This window comes from Sorex fumeus, unplaced genomic scaffold (assembly GCF_029834395.1).
Source record: "Sorex fumeus unplaced genomic scaffold, SorFum_2.1 ptg000054l, whole genome shotgun sequence".
Classification (NCBI taxonomy): domain Eukaryota; kingdom Metazoa; phylum Chordata; class Mammalia; order Eulipotyphla; family Soricidae; genus Sorex; species Sorex fumeus.
Window position 1 is genome coordinate 34,069,240 of NW_026606111.1, and position 27,608 is coordinate 34,096,847.

The following is a 27,608-nucleotide window of genomic DNA, read 5'->3' on the forward strand; positions in this document are numbered from 1 at the left end:
ACGAGTGGCTTAGAATGGAAATCAAAGAGGAAATCAAAAGATTCCTAGAAACGAATGAAAATGAGGACACGAGTTACCAAAACTTATGGGACACAGCAAAAGCTGTCTTAAGAGGAAAGTTTATAGCTCTACAAGCATTCCTCAGAAAGGAGGAGCAAGCCCACATAAATAAACTAACCTCACAGCTTAAGAGCTTGGAGAAGGACCAACAAAAGGAGCACAACCCGAACAGGAGGAAGGAAATAATAAAACTCAGAGCAGAGATTAACGAGATGGAAACCCAAAAAACAATCCGAAAGATCAATGAAACCAAGAGCTGGTTCTTTGAGAAAATTAACAAGATCGATAAGCCTCTAGCAAAACTCACAAAGAAGGGGAGAGAGAAAACCCTAATAAACCGAATCAGAAATGAAAAGGGGGTCATCACAACAGAAACTACAGAAATTCAAAGGATCCTCAGGGAGTACTTTGAGAAGCTTTATGCCACGGAACATCAAAACCTCGAGGAAATGGATAAATTCCTAGACTCCTACAGACTCCCAAGGCTGAACCAAGAAGACCTGGAATACCTGAACAGACCTATCACCATCAAGGAAATTGAAATGGTAATAAAAAGTCTCCCCAAGCACAAAAGCCCTGGCCTGGATGGATTCACTAGTGAATTCTTCCAAATCTTTAAAGAAGACTTACTCCCAATCCTCTTTAAGCTTTTCCACGAAATTGAAATATCAAAAACACTTCCAAATAGTTTCTACGAAGCGAATATCACACTGATACCAAAAGCAGACAGAGATACCACAAAGAAAGAGAATTACAGGCCGATATCCCTGATGAACAAAGATGCAAAGATCCTCAACAAACTACTAGCAAATAGAATCCAACTACTCATCAAAAAGATCATACACCATGACCAAGTAGGAAAGTAGGATGCATCCCAGGGATGCAAGGATGGTTTAACATTCGGAAATCAATCAACATAATCCATCATATCAACAAAAGAAAAGATAAAAAGCATATGATCATATCAATAGATGCAGAGAAAACATTTGACAAGGTCCAGCACCCCTTTATGATAAAAACCCTAGCCAAAATGGGTATAGAGGGGACTTTCCTCAACATAGTTAAAGACATCTACCACAAGCCTACAGCAAGCATCATCCTCAATGGGGAAAAACTGAGAGCCTTCCCTCTAAGATCAGGGACGAGACAAGGATGCCCACTCTCTCCACTGCTGTTCAATATAGTACTGGAAGTACTTGCAATAGTGATTAGGCAAGAAAAAGATATTAAGGGCATTCAGGTAGGAAAGGAAGAAATCAAGCTCTTACTATTCGCAGATGATATGTTACTATACTTAGAGAACCCAATAACCTCCACCAAAAAACTCCTAGAAACAATAGACTCATATAGTAAAGTTGCAGGCTATAAAATCAATACCCAAAAGTCCATGGCTTTCCTATACGCAAACAGTGAGAGAGAAGAAAGCAACATGAAAAAAACAATCCCGTTCACAATTGTGCCCCAGAAAATCAAGTACCTAGGAATCAGCTTAACTAAGGAAGTAAAGGACCTGTACAAAGAAAACTACAAAACGCTACTTCAGGAAATAAAAGAGGACATGAGGAAATGGAAAGTTATCCCCTGCTCATGGGTCGGGAGACTTAACATTGTCAAAATGGCAATACTACCGAAAGCATTGTATAAATTCAATGCAATTCCTATAAGGATACCCATGACATTCTTCAAAGAGATGGAGCAAACACTCCTGAAATTTATAAGGAGCAGTGGGCCCCCACGAATAGCTAAAGCAATTCTTGGGAAAAAGAAAATGGGAAGAATCAACCTCCCTAACTTCAAACTCTACTACAAAGCAGTAATAATTAAAACAGCGTGGTACTGGAAAAAAAGCAGAACTGCAGACCAATGGAACAGGGTTGAATACACTGACATCTCCCCTCAATCATATGATCATCTAATCTTTGATAAAGGTGCAAGAAATGTGAAGTGGAGTAAGGAAAGCCTCTTTAACAAATTGTGCTGGCATCACTGGACAGCTACATGCAAAAAAAATGGGCTCAGAACTCTGACTAACACCATGTACAAAAATAAGATCAAAATGGATTAAAGACCTCAACATCAGACCAGACACCATAAGGTACATTGAAGACAAAGTTGGCAAAACCCTCCATGACATAGAGGCTAATGGTACTTTCAAAGATGCCACGCCACTGGCCGAGCAAGTGAAAACAGAGATAGATAAATGGGACTATCTTAAACTAAGAAGCTTCTGCACCTCCAAAGAAACAGTGACCAAAATACAAAGACAGTCTACAGAATGGGAAAGGATATTCACCGAATACACATCTGACAAGGGGTTGATATCAAGGATATAAAAAGTACTGGTTGAACTCCACAAGAAGAAAACATCCAACCCCATCCAAAAATGGGGCAATGAAATGAACAGAAACTTTCTCAAAGAAGAAATCCGAATGGCAAAAAAGCACATGAGAAAATGCTCTACATCATTAATCATCAGGGAGATGCAGATCAAAACCACAATGAGATACCATCTCACACCTCAGAGACTGGCCCACATTCAAAAGAACAAAAGCAACCGATGCTGGTGTGGATGTGGCGAGAAAGGGACACTCCTTCACTGTTGGTGGGAATGCTGACTAGTTCAGCCCTTTTGGAAAACAGTATGGACGTTTCTCATAAAATTAGAAATTGAGCTCCCATTTGACCCAGCGATACCACTCCTGGGAATATACCCCAGAGAGGCAAAAATGTGTAGTCGAAGTGACATCTGCACTTGTTTGTTCATTGCAGCACTCTTTACAATAGCCAGAAAGTGGAAGAAACCTGAGTGCCCAAGAACAGATGACTGGTTAAAGAAACTTTGGTACATCTACACAATGGAGTACTATGTAGCTCTTAGAAAAGATGAAGTCATGAAATTTACATACAAGTGGTACAATATGGAAAGTATCATGCTAAGCGAAATGAGTCAGAAAGAGAGGGATAGACATAGAAAAATTGCATTCATCTGGGGGATATAAAGCAACAAAATATGAGATCAATACCTAAGAATAGCTGAGATCAACACCAGGAGGATTACTCCATAGCTTAGAGGCCAGCCGGGTATTCTAGGGGTAAGGGCAGTTCAGATAGAGAAGGGAACACCAAATAAAGGGTGTTTGGAGGATCCTCCCACGAGGGGAAATGCATGTTGAAAGTAGACTATGGACTGAACATGATTGCCACTCAATGCCTCTTTTGCAGACCACAACACCCAAAAGGAGAGAGAGAACAAAGGGGAATGCCCTGCCACAGAGGCAGGGTGGGAGGGGGGGTGGGGGGAAATAGGCACTGGTGGAGGGATGGGTATTTGATCATTGTATGACCGAAACCCAAGCACAAAGATTTGTAAATCTACAACTGTACCTCATGGTGCTTCACAAAAAAAAAAAAAAGAGTTGCTTTGGCTATTCGTGGGGGCTTATTGTTCCATGTAGATTTCAGGAGTGTTTGCCTCTTTTTCTAACCACAATACTCAGTAAGAGAGAGAGAACAAAAGGGAATGCCCTGCCACAGAGGCAGGGTGGGATGGGTGGGATGGGGGGAGGGGGTGGGAGGGATACTGGGATCTGTGGTGGTGGGAAATGGTCACTGGTGGAGGGATGGGTATTTGATCATTGTATAATTGAAACACAAGCACAAAAATTTATGTCTGCTACTCTACCTCATGATGTCTCACTAATAAAAATTTTTTTAAAAAATTAGTTTTCTCTACATCTTTTTTTAATCATACTTTTTACTATTACTTTCCAAAGCTATGTTTTGTAGGGAAAAAATGATTCTGTAGTAAGCAGTTAAAAAAATAAACCTCTGGAAAGATGGCGGCCGCACGGGAGCCTTGTGGACAGCAGGTTTGAGCCGGGGTTGGTGGGAGCGGCAGGGACCTCATGGGAAGGGGGGCGTTGTGGGCCATCCCTCACGCCCGACCGAGGTCGCCAGCTGCCCCCCACGAGCGGCTCTCCGGCACGGCCACGGCCCCGGAGGCACAGAAACCAATCTCTTAACTATCTAACTTTTAATAGAAATTCTTCCAGGGTCAATAAGTAAAATAGCAGAAATCCAAAACCGCGCGGCCGCTGACATCATTTTATTCTTAAACCAAGTTGTAGAAAGCAAATCATTTCACAATGCTGTTTCAGCATGTCTGATTGGGGGGAGGGGTCATAAACTCTAAACAATAATTGTGCATCTTCTATCGAAACAATGTATCTAGTCAAAGTAGATAGAGTATTAACTAGAACTCATCTGCCTCACAGGAATTGGGAGGGGTGGGAGGTGGGGTTCAATTGGGGTTCGGGGTTAAAAATAAGTATTGGTAAAGGGAAATGTGTTTGATATTTACATGACTGAGACCTAAACCCGAAAGCTCTGTAACTTTTCCCACAGTGATTCAATAAAGAAATAAATTATAAAAAAAAAAATTAAACCTCTGTTCCATTAAACATCTCAGAGATTTGAGACTTGGATGTATTTTATCAAATCAAGGCAGGCAGAATATATCCAGAGGCATGCTTCAATTACATAAAATTCCAAACTGTCTCTTTTAAGGAAAATTTTGATTTATCAAATAATTTTGTTCTAGAACATAAGATTGCAAAATTCTGTTAATCAGTTTGTAGAATTTCACGACTTATTATTTTCATTCTACTCATCCTCAGCTGTAAAGAAATGTATTGTTTAAGACAAACATCTACACCTTGAATAAGTGTGCATTTCCAACTCAGCTCATACTGCAAGCTGCTAACACCAAACTATATATAAGGATATAACTAATGTCTAAAAAATGTTCAAAGCTCATGCCTTACCTAGAGAAACAGTAGATTTTTTTTTTTGCGATTCTCTTAGTCTATCTGCTGACCATAAGATACAGAGTTCAGTTCTCTACAGTTTCTGTCAACTGAGTGTTTCTAACTCAAATTGATATGTTGAAGCTCAAATCCTTAATTTTACAATATTTGGAAGTGAGACCTTTGGAAGGTAATTGAGCCAAGATAAAATCAAGAGAGAAGAGAGGGGACTTTCACACTGGGATTACTGCCCTTTTATGAAGAGGAGGGAACCAGAGTTTCCTGTGTACCATGTGAGGTTATAGCAAGAAGTCAGTAAGGGGTCAGAGAGATAGAACACTGGGCTGTGTGCTTGCTTTGAATGCAGACAACCCGAGTTTGGTCCCCTACAGCCATATGGTCCCCTAAGCCTCATTGGCAATGATCAGTGGCACAGAGCAAGGAATAAGCCCCTGAGCACCACCAGGTGTGTCCCTCAAAACAAAATAAAAAACGGCAGTCATTTATCTACAAACCAGAAAGAGAAGACACCAAATCCATTGGTATTTAAATTTATCTTGAATTTCTCAGCTTTAAGAATGCTGAGAAATAAATTTTTATGTTATTTTCTACTAACTGTCCTGTGTGTTACAGCAAAACAAACTGATTGACACAACAATTAGCTCAATAAACACAATATGTTAAAGATCTAATAAATGAAAGAACTGAGTTTCAGGACTGGTGAGACAATACAAGGATAAGGGGTTTCCCTTGTCATTCTGACCTGGATTTAAATTCCAGACACCCCATATAGTCCCCCTGAGCAGCACCAAAAGTGACCCATGAGCACAGAGCCAAGAGCACGTCTTGAGCATAGTTACATGAGGTCCAAAAAAGAGAACAGCAACATTCTTATTTCCCCTTTCCTTCAAGATCAGTCTGACTCATTTTTCAACACCCATGTCATCACCTGTCAACTTTTATCCTAGTAACATTTGCTGTGCTGTAAGCTGCTATCTCACTAGACTGTGAAAAAGGAAGGTGCTATTATAAGTGGATACTTAAAGGTTTCATACAAGTCCAGTTACCTATAAGCTTATTTCCTACTACCCTAACACAGGGACGTACGTTGATCATTGGTCAAAGAATGTTCCTACCTTCTTTCTGACTATCCCTGATGTGGTGTGAATATCAATTATGGACCAATTACTCATGACAGCTATACTGAAGTTAAAAGGATATTTACTCAGAGTCTAATAACAGATTAATTTTAGCTTCTCTTATTTTTGTGTTTAAATAGAAAGTAGGTTCTTTTTTAACTCAAATGGTTATCTCATAACCATCTTCATCTGAAGTACAACAGGAAATATGTAAATGAAAGAAAGCTTAAATAGACAAATAATAAAGGCTTTTAAATGAGAGAATTAAATAATCTACAAATTACAAAAGTCAGCAATTCTATTGCACTCTTTATGTCTTACTATATTATTTCAAATTTAATATCTGTTATTATGAAGTTACATGCAAGGGGCAATATCAATGCATCGTTGCAATAATTCTTGTATGGCTGTACTTTCCACCAAATTGTTCAAAAGATATAAAAATTTTAAATAAACAAAACAAAGAAAGAAAAATTTACAAATTAGATGAATCAATAGGTGAGGTTCATGATAAGCAACAAAAGATAAAATCACACTAAAGGTCTTCTAAAAAATACTGTGGCTTTTTAAAAATTTCATGACAAGCAACAAAAGGTAAAATCACACTAAAGGTCTTCTAAAAAATACTGTGGCTTTTTAAAAATTTAGTCAAGTATTTTCAGTAAGATAAAATAAACCCATAGAAGAAGTGACCTAGACTGCTCCACGGCTTGGAAGTCAGCAGCACATGCTGCAGGAAAAGGCAGCTCAGATAGAGAAGGGAACACCAAGTAAAGGATGTTTGGAGGACTCACTCAACATGTGAGATGCGTGCAGAAAGTAGCCTATAAACTGAACACTATGGCCACTCAATACTTCTATTGCAAACTACAACACCCTGAAGGAAAGAGGGAGCATAAAGGATGTCCTGCCACAGAGACAGGGTGGGGTGAGGGCGATGGAGTGGGGGGTGGGAAGGCTACTGGGATCATTGGTGGTGGAGAATGGGCACTGGTGAAGGGATGGGTACTTGATCATTGTATAACTGAAACCCAAGCACAAAAATTTGTAAGTCTACAACTGTACCTCATGGTATTTCACTAATAAAAACATGTATATACACAAAACTTACAATAAGTTATGAAACTCAGCAATTATCAAAAACAGGCAACCCAAATTAAAAGAAGGAAATTGATATGAATAATGTTTTAGTAAATTAGTTTCTCATAATGTATTCTTCCATTGTTATTAAAAATAAAAATGTTATTTTTTTTACAAAAAAAAAGAAGTGACCTAGAGATTAAGGTTGTACATCTATATCATGTGTGTATATATATATATGTACGTAGACACAAAAATGAATATATGTATCACGTAATATAATGTTAATTTAACTTCATACAGTATTTAAAACATCCGAATATATTTTATCAGTGGTAATGTTAAGAAAAGGCAGCACACACCATAACTCAAGAAAAAAGTCACTTGCTATTATAGGCAATGATATTTGCAATTAAGCTGAACAACTAAATTATGACTTTAATTAAAAGGCATTTTCTAAGATGGCATGAACATGCTTAAAATTTAATACATTTTATATGAGATAGTGAAGTTATTAACATCAAAATTTCTTTTTGCAGCAAGCGCACTTTTTAGAAAGCAAAACATCTTTAACCAATATCAAAACACTCCCCAAATCCATAAAAGTTTTAATGCATAATACTTCAAAAAGCAATTTGTTTCAGTCATTTAGCAGTTGCCTCTACTTGCGGTATACAATTGTATTTACATTCATGATTAATAGTAATAGAATTACTAATAAACTCTTGTGGCCACAGCATCCACATTAATTTTAAATGCAGAACAAATGAATGGCTCAGGGGAGTGATAATAAACATAAACACTATTACCAATGAGTCAGCAGTAAATTACAAAGTGTCAGCATATTGGAAAAAGTTGGGAGCAATAATGACAACTTAGTGGTTAGTAGAAAATAAGTTGAGTGCCAGGCAGAAAGATAGAGAGTCATAGGCTTTTACAATTTTATCTTCTCTACAAAAGTCTTATTACTTGGGAGGAACTAACCTGTCAAAGTGAGAAATTGTCTTTCTAAATAAGTCTGGATCGGAGTAAATGGGTGGATTACTTGTGGATCTTACATGGTCCAGACTTCAGAAGTTTAAATGATGATGGTCTTGCTTACTTTACTCCTGGTTGATCACAGGGTAAAGGTGATAGTTTGGTCATCTACTGTCTATACAAAACTATACAAAAAAACTATGGAGACAACAAGCACAAAGTTGAAGCAATAAAAGGAAATTTCTTCTGTACATGAAACTTAAAAATCTAGTTTGAGTAGCACATTTTATATACAGTGAGTTACTTATGAATATAAATGAATCTTTGAATATCTAAGTTCATGATGAAGGATACACACAAGGTTAACATTAAAGAGTACACACCTTCCCTAATGAGGCAACCTGCTGCTGTACTAATTATTTTTTTAATTGCCTTTGGAATTGATTTATAAAGCAAGTGTAAATATTTAGAAAGTGATACATTCATGACATTACTATGGTTAATCATCCATATTACTAAAAAGTTGCTCAGATAATTCTGACCACTTTTAAGTATAAAAGCTGCTCTTAATGAATACACATAATACCTCAACTAACAGTCTTTTACGTAGAGTGGCATCATTTCTGTAAAGACAAGTCTCCCATTTATGAATATGTGGCAGTAACAGTGGCAATCTATTACTTTGATGGGTAAAACATTTATTTGGTTTTAAAAATTCTATTTGTTCTTAAATTAAATTATTCCATTGCAGAAATACATCTTTCAAGAATATTTTAAGAATTGAGTTCATAAAATTTCTTCAGTTTGATTATAAAATTATGCATAGTTCCTGAAACCTACATGTTCACTGGCATGAAATTTATCAGTGATTTTCCACCAAAAAATCAGAAGACAGTCAAGAAGAGATACTAACTACTCATAAGTCTCCTACAATTGCTGAAAACACTTCTGAGCTTATTCATTTGGTCTCCTCCCATTCTGTAAATCTCCTTTTGTATTATTGATGTTAACTTAGTCACCTTTATCTCCATTCACTCAAGTCAGAGGTCTGAGCACCATCCTAGATCCTGCATTCATCATTATTTCACATCACTTCTGACTAGTCACCTACAATTTTCTCCTCCAAATCTTTCTCACCTTCGTTCCCTACATTCTACTTCCCTCTTCCTTGGTTTAGGCCATCATCTATGGATAAACTTAGGACCAGTTAGTAAAGATTCCTGGAGATGGGACCCCTGCACCTGACCCATCACCCACTGCACCCAACAAGTGGGGCTGCATTTGAGCTCAGCTTCCCATATTCTACGTGGTTTCCTCTTCTAGGAAAGAGGGGTTTCCGGTAGTCACACCCACAAGCCATCTCTGGCTGGTGCCAGATGATCTCATCAACAGCCATGATCCAGAGACTCATTGTCCTTTTCTCTCAGAAGAGAGCATAAAATGACATGCCATAGCCATGCCACCAGACCCGGAGCCAGGCTGTTTCACTTGGGGCACCCCGAAGAGGAGGTGGGTGAGGCTCCTCCCAGCACCAAGGGAACCAGCCATGGCAGTCTAAAACCTCCAAAACTCAACCTCTGCCATGCTCATGGCCGCTCTCTGCGCACTCAGGTCAAGCCTCACCCACAAGTAAACCTATCCCTGGACACCTCATACCTCATACCACTCACACTCCAACAATAACACACCATGCTTGATGGGGTTTAAAGTAGAAGGCAACCAACCTTAGAGGGAAATATATTTTTACAGATACACACACACATAACACACACAAACATCATACACACACACACACACAGACACACACACACAAAGAGCTCAACCCTTAATAATAGATGAGTAATCTATTATAGAAGGGCTTAATGGCCCCTGGGTGAAATACAACAATCTTCACACACTCTCCTCTAAGGAAAGTTTTTTGGAGCATTTTCAGCAGTTTACTCACAACAAACAATATTGGGGATATAGTGCTGCCAGCAGGTCAACATGTATCTGCGGGGTGAGTGCATCAACAGCCTGATGGTGCCTTCAGATTTCCTGTTACCCCAAAATTGCTGCTATGCCTCTGGCCAGATCCCAACAACTTGGGACCAAGTTTGCCAAGAAATTAAATGGCCAAAAGTTAGGTATGTGGGAACCACACCCACAAACCACCTCTGGTTCAGTTATACAAGCTAATTTATTGGCCTTATTTCAGAGACCCATAAAAACTCGAAAGAGATCAAAAGCTTCAGTTAGGGCGCCCTGCAGGGCATATGCCAATATTTTATTTCTCTAAAAAAGATGAGAACAAGGCCCATTATCCAGAGACATACAAAATAATCTCTGAACCAAGCAGCTCGCTGCAGAGATGCCTCCAGACTTTAAGTTTAGCCAATTTCACCAGGGTGCCTCAGACAGAGATAGGCATTGTCCCTCCACCTGCCCACTAAAAACCCCGGTGGCTGCCAACTTCCAGAACTCAATGAGAAGTGGAGGTACACGGGTTCAGTGATGGCAAATTCCATGCCTCAAGGAATAGGGAATGGGCACATCCTTCTCATCCCCCATCCCCTTGGGACCCCAGAGGTCATGCCCAAAAACTGCCTCTAGCTGCTATTTAAGCTCCTTAACGGCCGGCCATAATCCACAGACACACAAAAGAATCTCTGAACCAAGAAGCTTGCTGCAGAGATTTCTCCAGACCCTAATTATCTAAAATTTTAGAATTCCAGGAAATCTTATGCTATTCATAACAAGCAATACAAAAAGAGAGTATGCGGGGAGATTGCCTGCCATAGAGGCAGGAGGAAAGGCTGGATGGGGGATGGGAGAGAACAATAGTGGGGCCCTTGGTGGCGGAAGATGTAAACTGGTAGAGGGTTAGAGGGTCAGGCGATCATTGTATGAAACTGAAACAGGAAAACGTTGTAACTATATCTCATTGATTAAAAAATAATAATAATAAAATTTTTTTGTGTTGAAGGTGGTGATGGTGCTACAATGCTACAGTTGATGCAGATATCAAGAAGTATGATTACTGGGTGATATGAAAGGTCTATTTTACTTTTTTATAAAAGTTTTTGTATTTATTTTCATAGAGGTTGAACCAAACACTATTTCCATAAACAGTGAGAGAGGGTTCCATTTCTACCTCATTTTAACCAACACCACCTTCAACACAAAAGAATTAACTTGGAAATAAGTATGCATTCCTACTTTGGACAAACTGGCAGGCTACCGAATGTAACCTGCCCACACGGCAGAGTCTGGCAAACTCCCCGTGGCGTACCCAATATGCCAAACACCAGTAACAATGATGAGTCTCATTCTCCTAACCCTGAAAGAGCCACAGCGGGTAGGGCGTCTGCCTTGCATGCAGCCAACATGGCCGACCCGAGTTCGAGTCCTCCGCCCCTCTCGGAGAGCCCGGCAAGCTACCGAGAGTATTCGATATGCCAGACACAGTAACAACAAAGTCTCCAATGGAGACGTTACTGGGCCCACTCGAGCAAATCGACGATCAACGGGAGGGCCTTAAATATGGCACTTTTTAAAAAATCTCAGGGCTAGGACAAAGGAGACGTTACTGGGGCCTGCTCGAGGCAATCGACGAATAACAGGATGGTCGTGATCATGATCGTGAATAATAAAATTAAATTAACATTCTGAATTTAAAAAAAAAGTAATGTGGAGTTCATGCCCAATTCAATCAGCTTAATCAACAGCTGAATAAATAGCAGTACTCCTACATTAAAAAAAATAATAATACAAATTATTTTGGTTCTGCTTTGGTGCAGGGGGTGGGGTTCGGGAAGGAAACATCCAAAATATGGTGGTGGGAAGGTGTAATGGTGGTGGAATTGGTGTTCAAATATTAAATGTAATCAAATATTGTAAACTACTTTATAAAAATAAAATATTTTTAAATAAGTAAATGTTTATATAAACTTAAAAAAAAGTAGAAGGGTTGCAATTCCCTATAGTTCTCAAAGACCAGAGTGCTGGGTCTTCCAAACAACCTTGCAAAGAGTTATTATCCAAAACTTAGGCCTTTAATTACCAAAGCAAAAATGTCGTTGTGAGTTCAGGGCCATTTCCACCTATTCTTCATATTAAAAAAGGAGAGTAGGAGAGCGGTCCAATAACTTCTGGGGACATTGGGTGCCTATATAATCTTAGTATAGTCAACTGACATATGTCTCATTGTTCTTCTGCAGAACACTGACTAACTCTGCTGTCTTGCAATTGTCATTTCAAACAGCAGCAAAGTCGCTGTCAGTCCTCCCCAGTCTATTGTATTAATCTCTAATACATTCTCTATATTGATTTTCATTGTCCAGATCAGTTCAATTTCTGACTAAAACTTTCTTGTGTGTCTTAAAGTCCAACTTCCTGAGCAGGGCATATGAAAGGGAATAGGCAAACTAACTTTAATTTCTAGGATCATTTTCTACTAATCATCTTCTCTTCCATCCTTGCAACATATGTGCACGCACATACACACACCCCTGCACTGTCCTTCACCAGTCTACAAAACACCAAGAATATTTACACTTACCTTGCAAAAGTGAATCCTGTTCATATTGTTACCTTGTAATACAAATTGATACAGAACCTAGGTTCTTAAACTGTGGACATAGGTATCAAAACTAAAATTGGAGCTTGTGAAAAAAAATGGTAATAGTGAATATTTTCTGAATGCAACAATCAAAAGTTATTTCAGAATCAAGCAAGTAGTTAATTTTAGGTGTTTTTGGAAAAAAGGTCTGATGAGTAGAAAAAGTTAAAGAATCCCTGCTATAGAATACAAATGTTTTCTCCCTTTTTTTATGCTCCCCCTCAGAGACTTGACCACCTACAAAGGGTCTCAGGATACAAAAAACATATCACAAGCCTCCTTCCCCAAGTACAAGGGATGTCCTTGCTATTCATGCCATTCCTCATCTAACAAAGGCCAAGCACATAGTAGGCACTTCAATTTTTGGAAATAAAAATTTAAATGATAGCTTCTATATGCATCATCCTGAATATTGATAATGAGCTTTTCATTTCACTCCTGTCTTAAATGCATTTATTTTGCAACTCTCTTCAATCTATTATTTTATTTGAAAGGGTTTCATTAAGGATGAATCTAGAATTCCTGTTCTTACTCTGGAGGATTTTTACACACTGACTTGCCTTATGTAGAAATACAATATGCATTGCTGAATCTCTTCTGAAAAATTCATCTGCAGCTCAGTTTTAAACATCAAAGTGTACTGTCCTTAAAGTTTACTTTGAATAATAATATCAGTAATGCCACAGGACACCAAGCATCAAATTAATATTAATGGTAAATAGCAATAATAATTTCCTTTAAAGTAGATGATTGAATGCAAGAAATAGCCAAACCAGTTGGCATGCAGTCAGAATTTTATATTTTTCATCAGTAAAACAATTCACTACCAATGACAAATAACAGTGGGGGCCCTAAAACTACCTGTCATGCATATAATGAAGACAGATACTCTGGCTACCACATTTAATATGTAATATCCAAAAGCACCACTGTAATTCACAGCTAATTAGTGTCTTGACTTTATAGAGAGGTGTCATGGCCCTAACTCTCTCCCAGATCTACTTAGACCTCACAAGAACCGACAGCCATGAAAGAATCACAACAAGCCAATTAGCACCCACCCCCAACCTTGGGCTGCTGCTTCTCCAGTCACCCCAGTATCAATAAATCATGCGCTCTCATGAAATGCCTCTCTGACAGCTGCAAGCCATTGCTGCCCAAGGAATAAAGACAATCCTTCTAAGGAAAACTCATGTGGGAAAGACAGAGATAGGAAAAGAATATTATTTGCCTCCCTTTGGAAGCACAGCAGTCAGCACAATTGAAGACCATCAATTCTGGCTGATTAAGAAGACAATGGTGCTAAGAAAGAAATCTATGAGTGGTATACCCTGAAAATTTTTAGTGGTGATCAACAGTGTTCAATTTGATTGTTTGCTTATTTTCAGTGCCAGAATGTTTATTCATTTTAATATAGATATATTAAATACCTTCTTCTCTTCATTTTTCTCCTGGATAGCCCTCCTTGTGACTAATAATGAAATTTCCCTTTCGGTACAACATAATGGTTTAGCATCTGCTTTATCCCCCAACGAATGCACTATAATCAGATGATTTGTTTGAAAGACACTAAATTGCTTGACTTCATTGAAAAGGAATCTATAATGGTATTCTGAACTCCAAGGCGACCCACAATGCTTACTAAAACTATAAGCATACACAGGAGTAGTCACAGTACATAACAGTCAATATCCTTGTAATTTTGTTATAAGTCTGTAAAGCTGTTTTTTTCCATTATACTCTACCAGAAAGTGTTCAGAATAATTGCCTTAGTCTGGTTATTATTCAAATATATGACTCAGGTATTACTACTTTCCCCTGGTTTTCCTCATTATTTATATATTTTAATATATAAACATTATTTTATATTTTAAACACTAATCTAAAATATTTAGTCTATTCTTTGGTGTGGACTCTGAGCCCAGCTGTTCTCACTCAGGGCACCCCAGAGTGAGGCGGGTGAAAGCCCTCTCCGCCCCAAGGGACCCAGCCCTGGCAGCCGACCTCCACTACCCAACCGCCGCCACGCTCCAGGCTGCTTTCCAGACCACATGGCTGCACTTCCTACCCATTTTCCATAATTACCACACCATATTTGATGGGTTTCAGACATTAGGCAATAAATCATAGAGATAAATATATATATACATATATATGTATATATATATATATATATATATATATTTAGCACTTGTAGAGCTCAGCAAGCTACAAAGAGTATTCTGCCCACACAGGCAGAGCCTGGCAAGCTCCCCGTGGTATATTCAATATGCCAAAAACAGTAACAATAACAGGTCTCATTCTCCTGACCCTGAAAGAGCCTCCAATCATTGGGAAAGACGAGTAAGGAGAGGCTGCTAAAATCTCAGGGCTGGGACGAATAGAGACGTTACTAGTGCCCGCTGAGTAAATTGATGAACAACGGGATGACAGTGATTCAGTGACAGTGAAAATGTTTTGTGTCTTGCTTATCATTAATTTCCTAGAAGAATAAAGTTCTAGACAATGCAAACATGAGAAAATGGAGACGGATCTATGTACTTTTAATTTCATACATGGAGTACATGTATTTGAAACTATGTCTAGCATCTTCTAACCATAGATAGAAAATTTTCACCATTTTATGTATTACTTTTGGTTATTTCTAATTTAATGTTGGCATTTTTGTAAAGAAAAAAAGTACGACAAATTTAAAGTAACATTTTCATGTTCACACAACAAGCCTGTGACATGGGCTCTGAAACCCATACTTAAATCACACAAAATAATGCCCGTACCTGAAAGGGAGAAATCTCCTTTCTGGCTTTCACATTCTCTGATTAGAAAAGAACCCGTCTGATTTCCTGAATGCAACAGGTATTTCTGTGCTTCTGCTCTCTTGGTTGCTCCAAAGAACCACCTATAAAAGAAGAATGCAAACTTTAACGAACCAATCAATTCTCAAGGAAGCAAAAAGTTTGTCAAGGAAATATTTTATTATCAGAAATATTTGATAATCTTTAGCAAAACTGCTTTGGGGACAAAGAATAGCTTAGGATACTTAAGATAATATTTTAAGATGTGTATAGCCTTTACCAGGAGTCTTTTTAAAACTTGTAAAATAGGAATCTGACAGATGCCAGCTGCCACATCCGTTCTCTGCTGAGTGGCTCAGTGTCCTCCTTAAAGCACCAGGGCGGCCTCAACACATAAGCCTACCATGTTCCACATTCTACGTTTCCTGATCATCACCATTGAAATTATGTCTCCCCTAAGTGTTAAGAGGAAATATTATAAGCAAAGTATTCGTATTTCCCATTTAAGTGTGAACAGAGATGGAAAGATAGTACAATTGCTAAACTGTAGAGCTAGTGCAAGTTACACCCCATATAGTTCCCTGATTTTTACAAGAATTGATCCCTGTGCACAGAACCAGGAAAGCCCTGAGTACAACCACGTGTTGCCCAACAGCCGCCCCCACCCCATAAGTAGTCTAAAATTAATTTAAACAAATTACTGGTGAAAGGGTGGAATAGTCAAAAATGAAGCTATCATTAATTCATAGCAAAAAAAAAAAAAACCAAATTGATGAGTCTGGAGAGACAACCAAAAGGTGATCAGCATATGCTTTTCATTCGTAGGACCTGCATTCAGTCCCTAACACTGGATAACTCACCCCGAGCAACTCTGGGCATAGCCCTGTAGACCCCCAAGCACTGAACTGTCTTATCGAGTTGTCTGAGAATCAGAGTGGCCGCCAAGTTCTCTGAGCACTGCATGTAGGCTTCTCCTCAAAGAACAAATTGATGCTTTGTGTAGCACTTATAATAATCCTATGTATATTAAATATATATTATCAAAGGCAAACTTAACATTTTTGAGGATTTTAGATTAGGAAAGATTTATTAGACATAACAAAAGAAAAAGATAAGGGAAAGATTAATATTTATTACAACATAATTAAAAAATTCTGGACAAGATCATCATAAAAATAAAATTTAAACACGTACCACAGAGAAAAACAAAAAACAAAGTAGAAAAATTGGCACAGAACAGAAATGGAAAACAGAAAGGAAATAGCCACGAACTACAAATTAACTAAAGTACAGCAAAAAGAAGTTATAAATATTAGGCATAATAAATATAAAACAATAAAATAAAATTTCCAACTGGACAAAGTGTAAAACTCTCTCATGTAGATGAGGAAAATGTGAAACAAGATACTTGTATAATAATTGCTGTGATGTAGTTGTTAAGATTAATTCAGAGGGCAATCTGTCAATACTTAGCAAGGCTGATTATTTGTATACTATTCAACTTCACTTCTAGACTATGTGTCTAAGAATGTGTGCCATAAGAAAATTATATGCCAATATGCAAAATGAATATATGCCATTCACAAAAAATTCTAGCATTGAAAATTTGGTGGAAAGCTTAACTATTAAAAAAGGGAAATACATTTAAAATCTCAGTGATATAAGATGACGATGTAATTGTTTAAAAGATAAGTTGTGAGGCCAGCTGACCTGGTCCAATTTCCAACAACACATGGTCCTTGAAGCACTGGTAGGAGTAACTCCCCAGTACAGAATTAGAAGTAGCCCCTGAGTACCACTGAGTGTGGCCCCAAAACCCCAAATAAATAAATATAAGAAACAGTAAATTACTATAGAACAAGAAGAAACTGAATGATATTGATATTATGTCATTTATATAAAGTTAAATAAACACAACACTATATATTGTCAAATGACATACACTTAGTGAAAACTAAATAATAGTGAAAATACTTATTTTTTAGACTCCTTTTCCATAAATGGGAATGTTTTTTCACATAACTAATTCAAGCAAAACAGCCATATGTGTCAAAATTGGATGCATTTGCCTTATTCAGATTTCACTGATTATGCATCAACATTAAAACGTTTGATAGAGTTGGGAAGATAGTGCAGAGGTTAAAACACTTACCTTGCACATTCCTGACCCAAGTTCTATTCCCAGAACCACATGTTGTTCCCCTAGCACAGCTGGGGATGATCCCCGAGTTCAAAGCCAGGAGTAAGTCCTTGAACACTGATGGGTATGACCCAAAAACAGGCCAAATTTTTTTTGTCTTGATAATCAAATAAAATGACAAAAAAAAAACAAAATACAAAATGTTTGATGAAAATGTAAATATAAAATTTTTATAATAATCGTGATTTATTTGACATTAAATCCTTCTAAGTATGATTACAATTCTTATGTTTCATTATTCTCAATAATATTACATTATCTATATTCTTTTCATTTAGTTAATTCAATCTATAAATTATATACTTTTCACTGTCAAATATTTATATATGAAAGGAGTTTTGGGAAATCAGATGATCAAAAATATGGTTACTTTATTACATTTGTAAAGAGGAACTCAGTGGTAATTTTTTGAATCCTTCCTCTCTGACCAATTCTGAGTTTTTTTTATGTTTTAGACCTGTATGATCACTTTACAAGTCAGAATATGCCAGTATTGATTTTATAGTAAATGAAAATTAAGCAGTTGGCTAGATGTATCAGTTCACTTAATACCTAGATTTTTACTTGGCTGAGCTCCTAACAGGAATTAAAGAATATAAATAAAAAATTGTTTTCTAGGTGTAGAAGCATTATAATGTCATCCTTCATACTCAAAGATGATGCAAGAGACATAAATTGAGATCACTAGAGCATGTGATACTGTAGAGACTAATGGGAAAACAATAGTTCTTTCCACCCACTGCACATGTGAAAATTGTTCCTTAATTTGTAGTTTGAGTTACTGACAAAATTGTCATTCTCCTCAGTTTTGCCTTTTAGACCTCCTTCTGACCCAATACTGGAAGAACAAGCATACCTGGGCCTGGTGGTCTATCACAGTCTTAGTCAGTGCTGTCTTTAAATAGCATTCCCTGGATGCAGTAAACAGTGAAAGTAAATTTGGATAATAAAAAGACTCAGGGTAGAGTCACATAAATCAGTAATCATTGAAATGTGGTCCCTAGGCAGAGCACATAAGCATTATATGAAAACTTGCTAGACAGGGAAATATAGACTTCCCTCCATAACTACTTAATCAGAAACTCTGGTGTAGAACCCAACAATCTGAGTTTTAATAAGTCTCCAGATGAAACACTTGAGTTTGATAATTGCTGATATATTAAAATAGTGTAAAGAGGAGTTTGGTACTCACATATAAAATTTTTTTCCAGTGAAAATTAAATATTTAACAAATTTAATTTTTAATGCTATATACTACAAAAGAAATTTTGGATCTCACGGAAGCAAAGCTGAATGGCTCCGGGCACTCTCTCCTCATTCATACAGGTACTGCCGGCGCCCAGGTCCAGGGACTCTTTCTGGGCATGCGCAGCTAGCTTGATTCCACCTAGAACAGCTGGTTAAACCCCTTGATCTGCGTGGGACGGGAACTGAGGCACATTTCGCAGAAACAAAGCTGAATGGCTCTGGGTACTCTCTCCATTCATACAGATACTGCCCGCTACCCAGCGCCAGGGACTCTTTCTGGAGCCGCGTCCACTAATGCAGCCGCAAAGTATTCTCCCACTACATATCCCATAGTAACCTTAAGTTACCCTCTTAGATGGAACCTTCTCTAGGTTACTTCAACCACTAGAAACACGTTAGCCAATAACTCGTTAAGCCTATCTCAATTCATTCTGCATATCAAACAAAATAGTAACAGTGAACATAAAGGACTAAACCACATTGGTCACAATGGTAAAGCAACGCAAAAGCCCACCAAACTTTCTTATTGAAGAGGCTAGCCCAGAAGACGCCAAAAGAACTGTGGTGTTAGACAACCTCTCTGATAAGGGATTCAGAAGGGAGCTACAAAGGATGCTTAGGGAACTAAAAGAAACAATGGAAAGCAATGCAAATAAAAGACAAGATTTGAAGGCAGAAATGAGGAAAACGCAAACGGAAATGTCAGACCTAAAAAACCTGGTAGACAGATTGAAAAACTTAGTGGAAGGACTCAGCAGCAGAGTAACAGCTGCTGAGAATAGAATCAGTGAGCACGAAGATGAAGTTCAGAGACTCTCCAGAAAAGAGAAGAAAATGGAAAAGAGACTCACAATTCGAGAACAGAGGGTAAGAGAAGATCGTGATGAAGACAAGAGGAGTAACATAAGAATTATTGGAGTTTCAGAGGGACAGGAAGAAAATCTTGATAAAGAAGAAAATATCAAAGACATCATTTCTACAACGTTTCCAGAGTTGACAAAAACTTGAGACCACATTCAGGAGGCCTGAAGGGTACCAGCTAGAAGAAATCCGAATAAAAATACCCCAAGACACATCCTGATCAAAATGACCAAAATCTTAGACAGAGACAAAATTCTGAAAGCAGCAATATCGAAGAAAGAAATCTCCTACAAAGGAGCATCCTTAAAATTCACAGCTGATTTGTCTGATGAAACCCTCATGGCCCGAAAACAGTAGTGGGATATAGTGAAAAAACTCAATGAAATAAATGCCTCCCCCAAAATACTTTACCCAGCGAGACTCTCATTCATAACAGAAGGAAAAATACACAGTTTCACAGAAAAACAACAGCTCAGGAACTTCATAGACTCAAAACCATGGTTACAAGAACAACTAAATGGGCTACTTTAAGGCAAAACAGGCCCCTCAAACACACCAAATATCAACAGCAAAATGGGACAAAAACCCATAACAATAATCTCTCTCAATGTCAATGGGCTAAACGCACCAATTAAAAGACACAGAGTAGCAGAATGGATTAGAAAATTGAACCCAACATTCTGCTTCCTGCAAGAAACACATCTCAATAGTCAAAGCAAACACAGACTCAGAGTCAAAGGCTGGAAAACAATCCTACAGGCAAACAGCTCCCATAAAAAAGCTGAGGTAGCCATCCTAATATCAGACCACATCGATTTCAGAGTGAAGAAGATCACAAGAAACTGTGAAGGCCATTTCTTATTGAACAAAGGACCTGTACAACAGGAAGAACTTACAATACTAAACGTATATGCACCTAATGAGGGACCAGCAAAGTACTTAAAACAACTACGCATAGATTTGGAGAAAGACATCAATAGCAACACAATACTAGTGGGAGACTTCAACACTGCTTTATTACCTCTTGACAGATCAACGAGACTCAAGCTTAGCAAAGACATACTTCATCTGAGGGAAATAATGGAAGAAAGGGACTTAGTAGATATATACAGGACACTTCATCCTCAAAAAGCTGAATACACATTCTTCTCAAGTGTACATGACCATTCTCCAAGATAAATCACATGCTGAGCCACAAAGCATACCTCCATAAAATTAAGAAGATAGAGATTGTATCAACAATCTTCTCAGACCATAATGTGCTGAAATTAGAAGTAAATCACACACAAAAACAGAAAACTAAATCAAACACCTGGAAATTAAACAGTGCACTATTGAACAACGAGTGGCTTAGAAAGGAAATCAAAGAGGAAATCAAAAGATTCCTAGAAATAAATGAAAATGAGGACACGAGTTACCAAAACTTATGGGACACAGCAAAAGCTGTGTTAAGAGGAAAGTTTATAGCTCTACAAGCATTCCTCAGGAAGGAGGAGCAAGCCCACATAAGTAACCTAACCTCACAGCTTAAGAGCTTGGAGAAGGTCCAACAAAAGAGAACAACCCGAACAGGAAGAAGGAAACAATAAAACTCAGAGCAGAGATTAACGAGATGGAAACCCAAAAAACAATCCAAAAGATCAATGAAACCAAGAGCTGATTCTTCGAGAAAATTAACAAGATCGATAAGCCTCTGGCAAAACTCACAAAGAAAGGGAGAGAGAAAACCCTAATATACCGAATCAGAAATGAAAAATGGGTCATTACAACAGAAACTACAGAAATTCAAAGGATCCTCAGGGAGTACTTTGAGAAACTTTATGCCACGGAACATGAAAACCTCCAGGAAATGGATAAATTCCTAGACTCCTACAGACTCCCAAGGCTGAACAAAGAAGATCAGGAATATCTGAACAGACCTATCACCATCAAGAAAATTGAAATGGTATAAAAAGTCTCCCCAAGCACAAAGGTCCCTGTCCGGATGGATTCACTAGTAAATTCTACCAAATCTTTGAAGAGGACTTATTCCCAATACTCTTTAAGCTTTTCCACGAAACTGAAATATCAAAAACACTTCCGAACAGTTTCTACGAAGCAAATATTACCCTGATACCAAAAGCAGACAGAGATACTACAAAGAAAGAAAATTACAGGACGATATCACTGATGAACACAGATGCAAAGATTCTCAACAAACTACTAGCAAATAGAATCCAACTACTCATCAAAAAGATCATACACCATGACCAAGTAGGATTCATCCCAGGGATGCAAGGATGGTTTAACATTCGGAAATCAATCAACATAATCCATCATATCAACAAAAGAAAAGATAAAAGGCATATGATCATATCAATAGATGCAGAGAAAGCATTTGACAAGATCCAGCACCCCTTTATGATGAAAACCCTACCCAAATTGGGTATAGAGGGGACTTTCCCCAACATAGTTAAAGCCATCTACCACAAGCCTACAGTAAGCATCATCCTCAATGGGGGAAAAACTGAGAGCCTTACCTCTAATAACAGAGATGAGACAAGGATGCCCACTCTCTCCACTGCTGTTCAATATAGTACTGTAAGTACTTGCAATAGCGATTAGGCAAGAAAAAGATATTAAGGGCATTCATGTAGGAAAGGAAGAAATAAAGCTCTCATTATTCGCAGATGATATGATACTATACTTAGAGAACCCTATAACCTCCACCAAGAAAGTCCTAGTAACAATAGACTTGTATACTAAAGATGCAGGCTATAAAATCAATACCCAAAAGTCCATGGCTTTCCTATACGCAGTGAGAGAGAAGGATGCGACATGAAAAAAACAATTTCGTTCACAATTATGCCCCAGAAAATCAAGTACCGAGGAATCAGCTTAACTGAGAAAGTAAAGGACCTGTACAAAAAAGAACTACAAAATGCTACTTCAGGAAATATAAGAGGACATGAGAAAATGGAAAGATATTCCTGCTCATGGGTCAGGAGAGTTAACATTGTCAAAATGGCAATACTTCCCAAAGCATTGTACAAATTCAATGCAATCGCTATTACAATACCCATGACATTCTTCAAAGAAATGGAGCAAACACTCCTGAAATTCATATGGAACAATAAGCCCCCACGAAAAGCTAAAGCAATTCTTGGGAAAAAGAAAATGGGAGGAATCAACCTCCCTAACTTCGAACTCTACTGCAAAGCAGTAATAATTAAAACAGCATGGTACTGGAACAAAAGCAGAGCTGCAGACCAATGGAACAGGGTTAAATATACTGACATCTCCCCTCAATCATATGATCATCTAATCTTTGATAAAGGAGCAAGAAATGTGAAGTGGAGTAAGGAAAGCCTCTTTAACAAATTGTGCTGGCAAAACTGGACGGCTACATGCAAAAAAAATGGGCTCAGAACTCTGCCTAACACCATGTACAAAAGTAAGATCAAAATGGATTAAATACCTCAACATCAGACCAGAACCCATAAGGTACATTGAAGACAAAGTTGGCAAAACCCTCCATGACATTGAACCTAATGGTATCTTCAAAGATGTCATGCCACTGGCCGAGCAAGTGAAAACAGAGATAGATAAATGGGACTATCTTAAACTAAGAAGCTTCTGCACCTCAAAAGAAACAGTGACCAAAATACAAAGACAATCTACAGAATTGGAAAGGATATTCACTGAATACACATCTGACAAGGGGTTGATATCAAGGATATAAAAAGTACTGGTTGAATTCCACAAGAAGAATACATCCAACCCCATCAAAAAATGAGGCAATGAAATGAACAGAAACTTTCTCAAAGAAGAAATCGAACGGCAGAAAAGCACATGAGAAAATGCTCTACATCATTAATCATCAGGAAGATGCAGATCAAAACCACAATGAGATACCATCTCACACCTCAGAGACTGGCCCACATCCAAAAGAACAAAAGCAACCGATGCTGGCACGGATGTGGCGAGAAAGGGACACTCCTTCACTGTTGGTGGGAATGCCTACTGATTCAACCCTTTTGGAAAACAGTATGGACGATTCTCAAAAAATTAGAAATTGAGCTCCCATTTGACCCAGCAATATCACTCCTGGGAATATATCCCGGAGAGGCAAAAAAGTATAGTTGAAGTGAGAACTGCACTTGTTTGTTCATTGCAGCACTCTTCACAATAGACAGAATCTGGGAAAAAAAAAAACCTAAGTGCCTGAGAAGAGATGACTGGTTAAAGAAACTTTGGTACATCTACACAATGGAGTACTATGTAGATGTTAGAAAAGATGAAGTCATGAAATTTACATACAAGTGGTACTACATGGAAATTATCATGCTAAGTGAAATGAGTCAGAAAGAGAGGGACAGACATAGAAAGATTGCATTCATTTGGGGAACATAAAGTAACAAAATAGGAGATTAATACCCAAGAATAGCCGAGATCAGTACCAGGAGGATTACTCCATGGCTTAGAGACCAGCTGGGCATTCTAAGGGAAAGGGCAGCTCAAATAGAGAAGGGAGCACCAAATAAAGGGTGTTTGGAGGATCCTCCCAGGAAGGGAGACGCATGTTGAAAATAGACTATGGACTGAACATAATTGTCACTCAATGCCTCTTTTGCAGACCACAACACCCAAAAGGAGAGAGAGAACAAAAGGGAATACCCTGCCACAGAAGCAGGATGGGATGGGGGGGATGGGTGTGGGAGGGATACTGGGATCCATGGTGGTGGAAAATGGGCACTGGTGGAGGGATGGGTATTTGATCATTGTATAATCGAACCCCAAGCACAAAAATTTGTAAATCTACAACTGTACCTCATGGTGTTTCACTAATAAAAATTTTTTAAAAAAAGAAATTTTTGTTAAGAATTTTGGTCCCTTCGATTCTCAAAAGGTTAGAAATTTAGCTCCCATTTGACTCAGTAATATCACTCCTGGGTATATATCCTGGAGAGGCAAAAAAGTACAATCGAATTGACATCTGCACTTGTATGTTCATTTCTGCACTGTTCATAATAGCCAAAATCTGGGGAAAAAAAACAAGTGCCAGAGAACAGATGACTGGTTAAAGAAACTTTGGTAGATCTACACAATGGAATACTATGCAGCTGTTAGAAAAGATGAAGTCATGAAATTTGCATACAAGTGGCACTACATGGAAAGTACCATGCTAAGCGAAATGAGTCAGAAAGAGAGGGACAGACATGGAAAGACTGCACTCATCTGGGGAATATAAAGTAACAGAATGGGAGAGGAACATCCAAGAATAGTTGAGATAAGTACGAAGAGGTCTGCTCCATGACTCGGAAGCCAGCAGCACATGTTGGGAGAAAATGCAGCTCAGATAGAGAAGGGAATACCAAGTAAAGAGTGTTTGGAGGATTTGCTCAGGATGGGAGATGTATGCTGAAAGTAGACTATAGACCTAACACAATGGCCACTCAATACCTCTAACACCACAACACCCTAAAGGAAAGAGAGAGCAAAAGGGAATACCCTGCCACAGAGGTGGGGTGGGGTGGGAGTAATGGGGTGGGGGGAGTGGGAGGGTTACTGTGATTATTGGTGGTGGAGAATTGGCACTGGTGGAGGGATGGTACTCGATCTTGTATAACTGAAACCCAAGCACAGAAGTTTGTAAGTCTACAACTGAACCTCATGGTGTTTCACTAATAAAAATTAAATTTTAAAAAAAGTAAAAGAATAAAAAAATAAAATTTAGTGAGATTTAAAAAACAAAAATAAAATAAAATTTATGAGACTGAAAAAAATTTAAAAAAGAATTTTGGTTCATGGATGGAAGCTTGCCACAAATGGAAGAGCATGAGTAGGGAAGTTAGGATAGAGAAGGGACCAATAAGACAATGATAGTAGGAAATGATCACTCTGGATAAGAAGTGAGTGCTGAAAGTATATAAAAGGGTATACATGATAAACTGTCAGTACCTATATCGCAAACTGTAATGCCCGGAAAAAGAGAGAGAGTGTGTGTGTGACAGAGAGAAAAAGAAAAAAAAAGTGCCTGCCATAGAGACAGACTAGGGTAGGGGCAGGGCAGATTCGGGAAGGGTCGCAGGAGGGAATCTGGGGTGTTGGTGGTGGGAAATGTACACTGGTGAAGGAATGGGTATAGGAACATTATATGAATATGATTGAAGTCTAATCATAAGCTACCTTGTAACTGTGTATCTCATGGTGATTCGATTTTTTTTAAAAAAAGAAAAATCAAAATAGAGAGAAGGTCCTTAATAACCTATAACTTGGGAGAAGAAATGGTTTGGATGAAGAGTATGTGATTGAGTATGAACATTATCAAGTGTACATGTATATACATGTACATAAATTTGGGTCACACCCATTGGTGCTTACTCCTGGCTCTGCACTCAGGGATCACTCCTGGTAGGCTCGGGGTCCATATGACCGTATGTGGTGCTGGGGATGGAACACTAGTTGGCCACATGCAAGGCAAGCACTCTATGTACCTCACTATTGCTCCAATTCCATAATAAGAATAAATTTTCAATTATTCATTCAGAGTGACCACCTCCCTACATCATTGTCACAGTGGTCCCATTCCCCAGCTAGTGGCAAGATTCTTATTAAAGGCCAGTTCTTTTGCTCTTCCTTTCTGCAGCCTTTGAGTATTAGCTATTCCCCTACTCTATGTCTCTTTATATTCTACGTTGGCAGACTGGGGGGTTGGGGGGGGGCATAAGGGAAACCTGGACCATTAGTGGAGGGATATGAACACTGTGAAGAGATTGGTGTTGGAAAAATGTGCACCTGAAACTCAATTATAAATAACTTTGTAAATTTGAAAGCTCACATCACTCAACTTCTAACAACAGGTTAGTGGTATCCTAAAGAATGTCTCAATGGCCCATGCCAAAATAGAACAATCTTCACACTGTTTCCCCTTTCGATACTTTTTTTGCAGCATTTTCAGTGATTTTCCATAACAGACAATACAAAATATATTATTTCGGTTGTGCTTTGGAACAGGGATTGGGGCTTGGCATGGAAACAACTGAAATATGATGGTGGGAAGATGTAATGGTGGTGGTATTGGTGTTTGAATATTAAACGTAATCAAATACTGTGAACTACCTTTTAAAATAAAATAATAGAAAAAAAAAGAAAAGTAGGCCGGAGAACTAGTAAAATAGGTACTTGCTTTGCATATGTCAGACCCAGATTTTTAGTACATATATGATCCCTCAAGCCATTCCAAGAGTGATCCCTGAGCAGCCAGGAGTAAGCCCTGAGCATCACCTGATGTGCTCCTCACAAAAAAATAAATACATAAATAAAAAAAAAGAAGGCAGAATATGTAATAACAGTTACAAGCTACATATCATTGAGAAAATTATTTAATCTTTCTTTTCATGTAATTCCTCACTTAAGTGGGCATAATTTGTAATTACCCTATAGATTCATTTTGAGGCTAAGAAAAATCTTGTATGTAAAGTGTTTGATATCTGGCCAAACCCATGATTAATAAATTTCTCACTGACTTAATGAGTAATTAAATATTTTATTTTAAACATGTTGGACTTACAGCTATGATAAAACAATAATAAATATGTAAAGTGACCATATTGAAAGTTTCTTCACACAAAAGTGACTTTTCCACCCTGCCTACCATTCTTTCCTGGCTAGGACATACTGCCACCAGGTGGCAGTAGGCTGTTTTGACTAATCCAAATAGGCTAACACTGCAATGTGAATAACAAGAGGAGCTTTATTTCACAAAAACAAAATCGCCACATAACTTGCGTAGGGGCTGGAGCGATAGCACAGCGGTAGGGCGTTCGCCTTACAAGCAGCCAACATGGCCGACCCGAGTTC

General features: G+C 38.2%; 1 protein-coding gene across 1 annotated transcript in view; it reads right to left on the bottom strand.

Moving 5' to 3' along the window:
• Positions 1–27,608, bottom strand: part of FRK (fyn related Src family tyrosine kinase) — a 112,685-nt gene that overhangs the window by 42,903 nt on the left and 42,174 nt on the right. Inside the window, exon 2 of the mRNA XM_056125460.1 lies at positions 15,440–15,561. Coding sequence (XP_055981435.1) covers positions 15,440–15,561 — 122 coding nt within the window. The remainder of the gene's footprint in view (positions 1–15,439; positions 15,562–27,608) is intronic.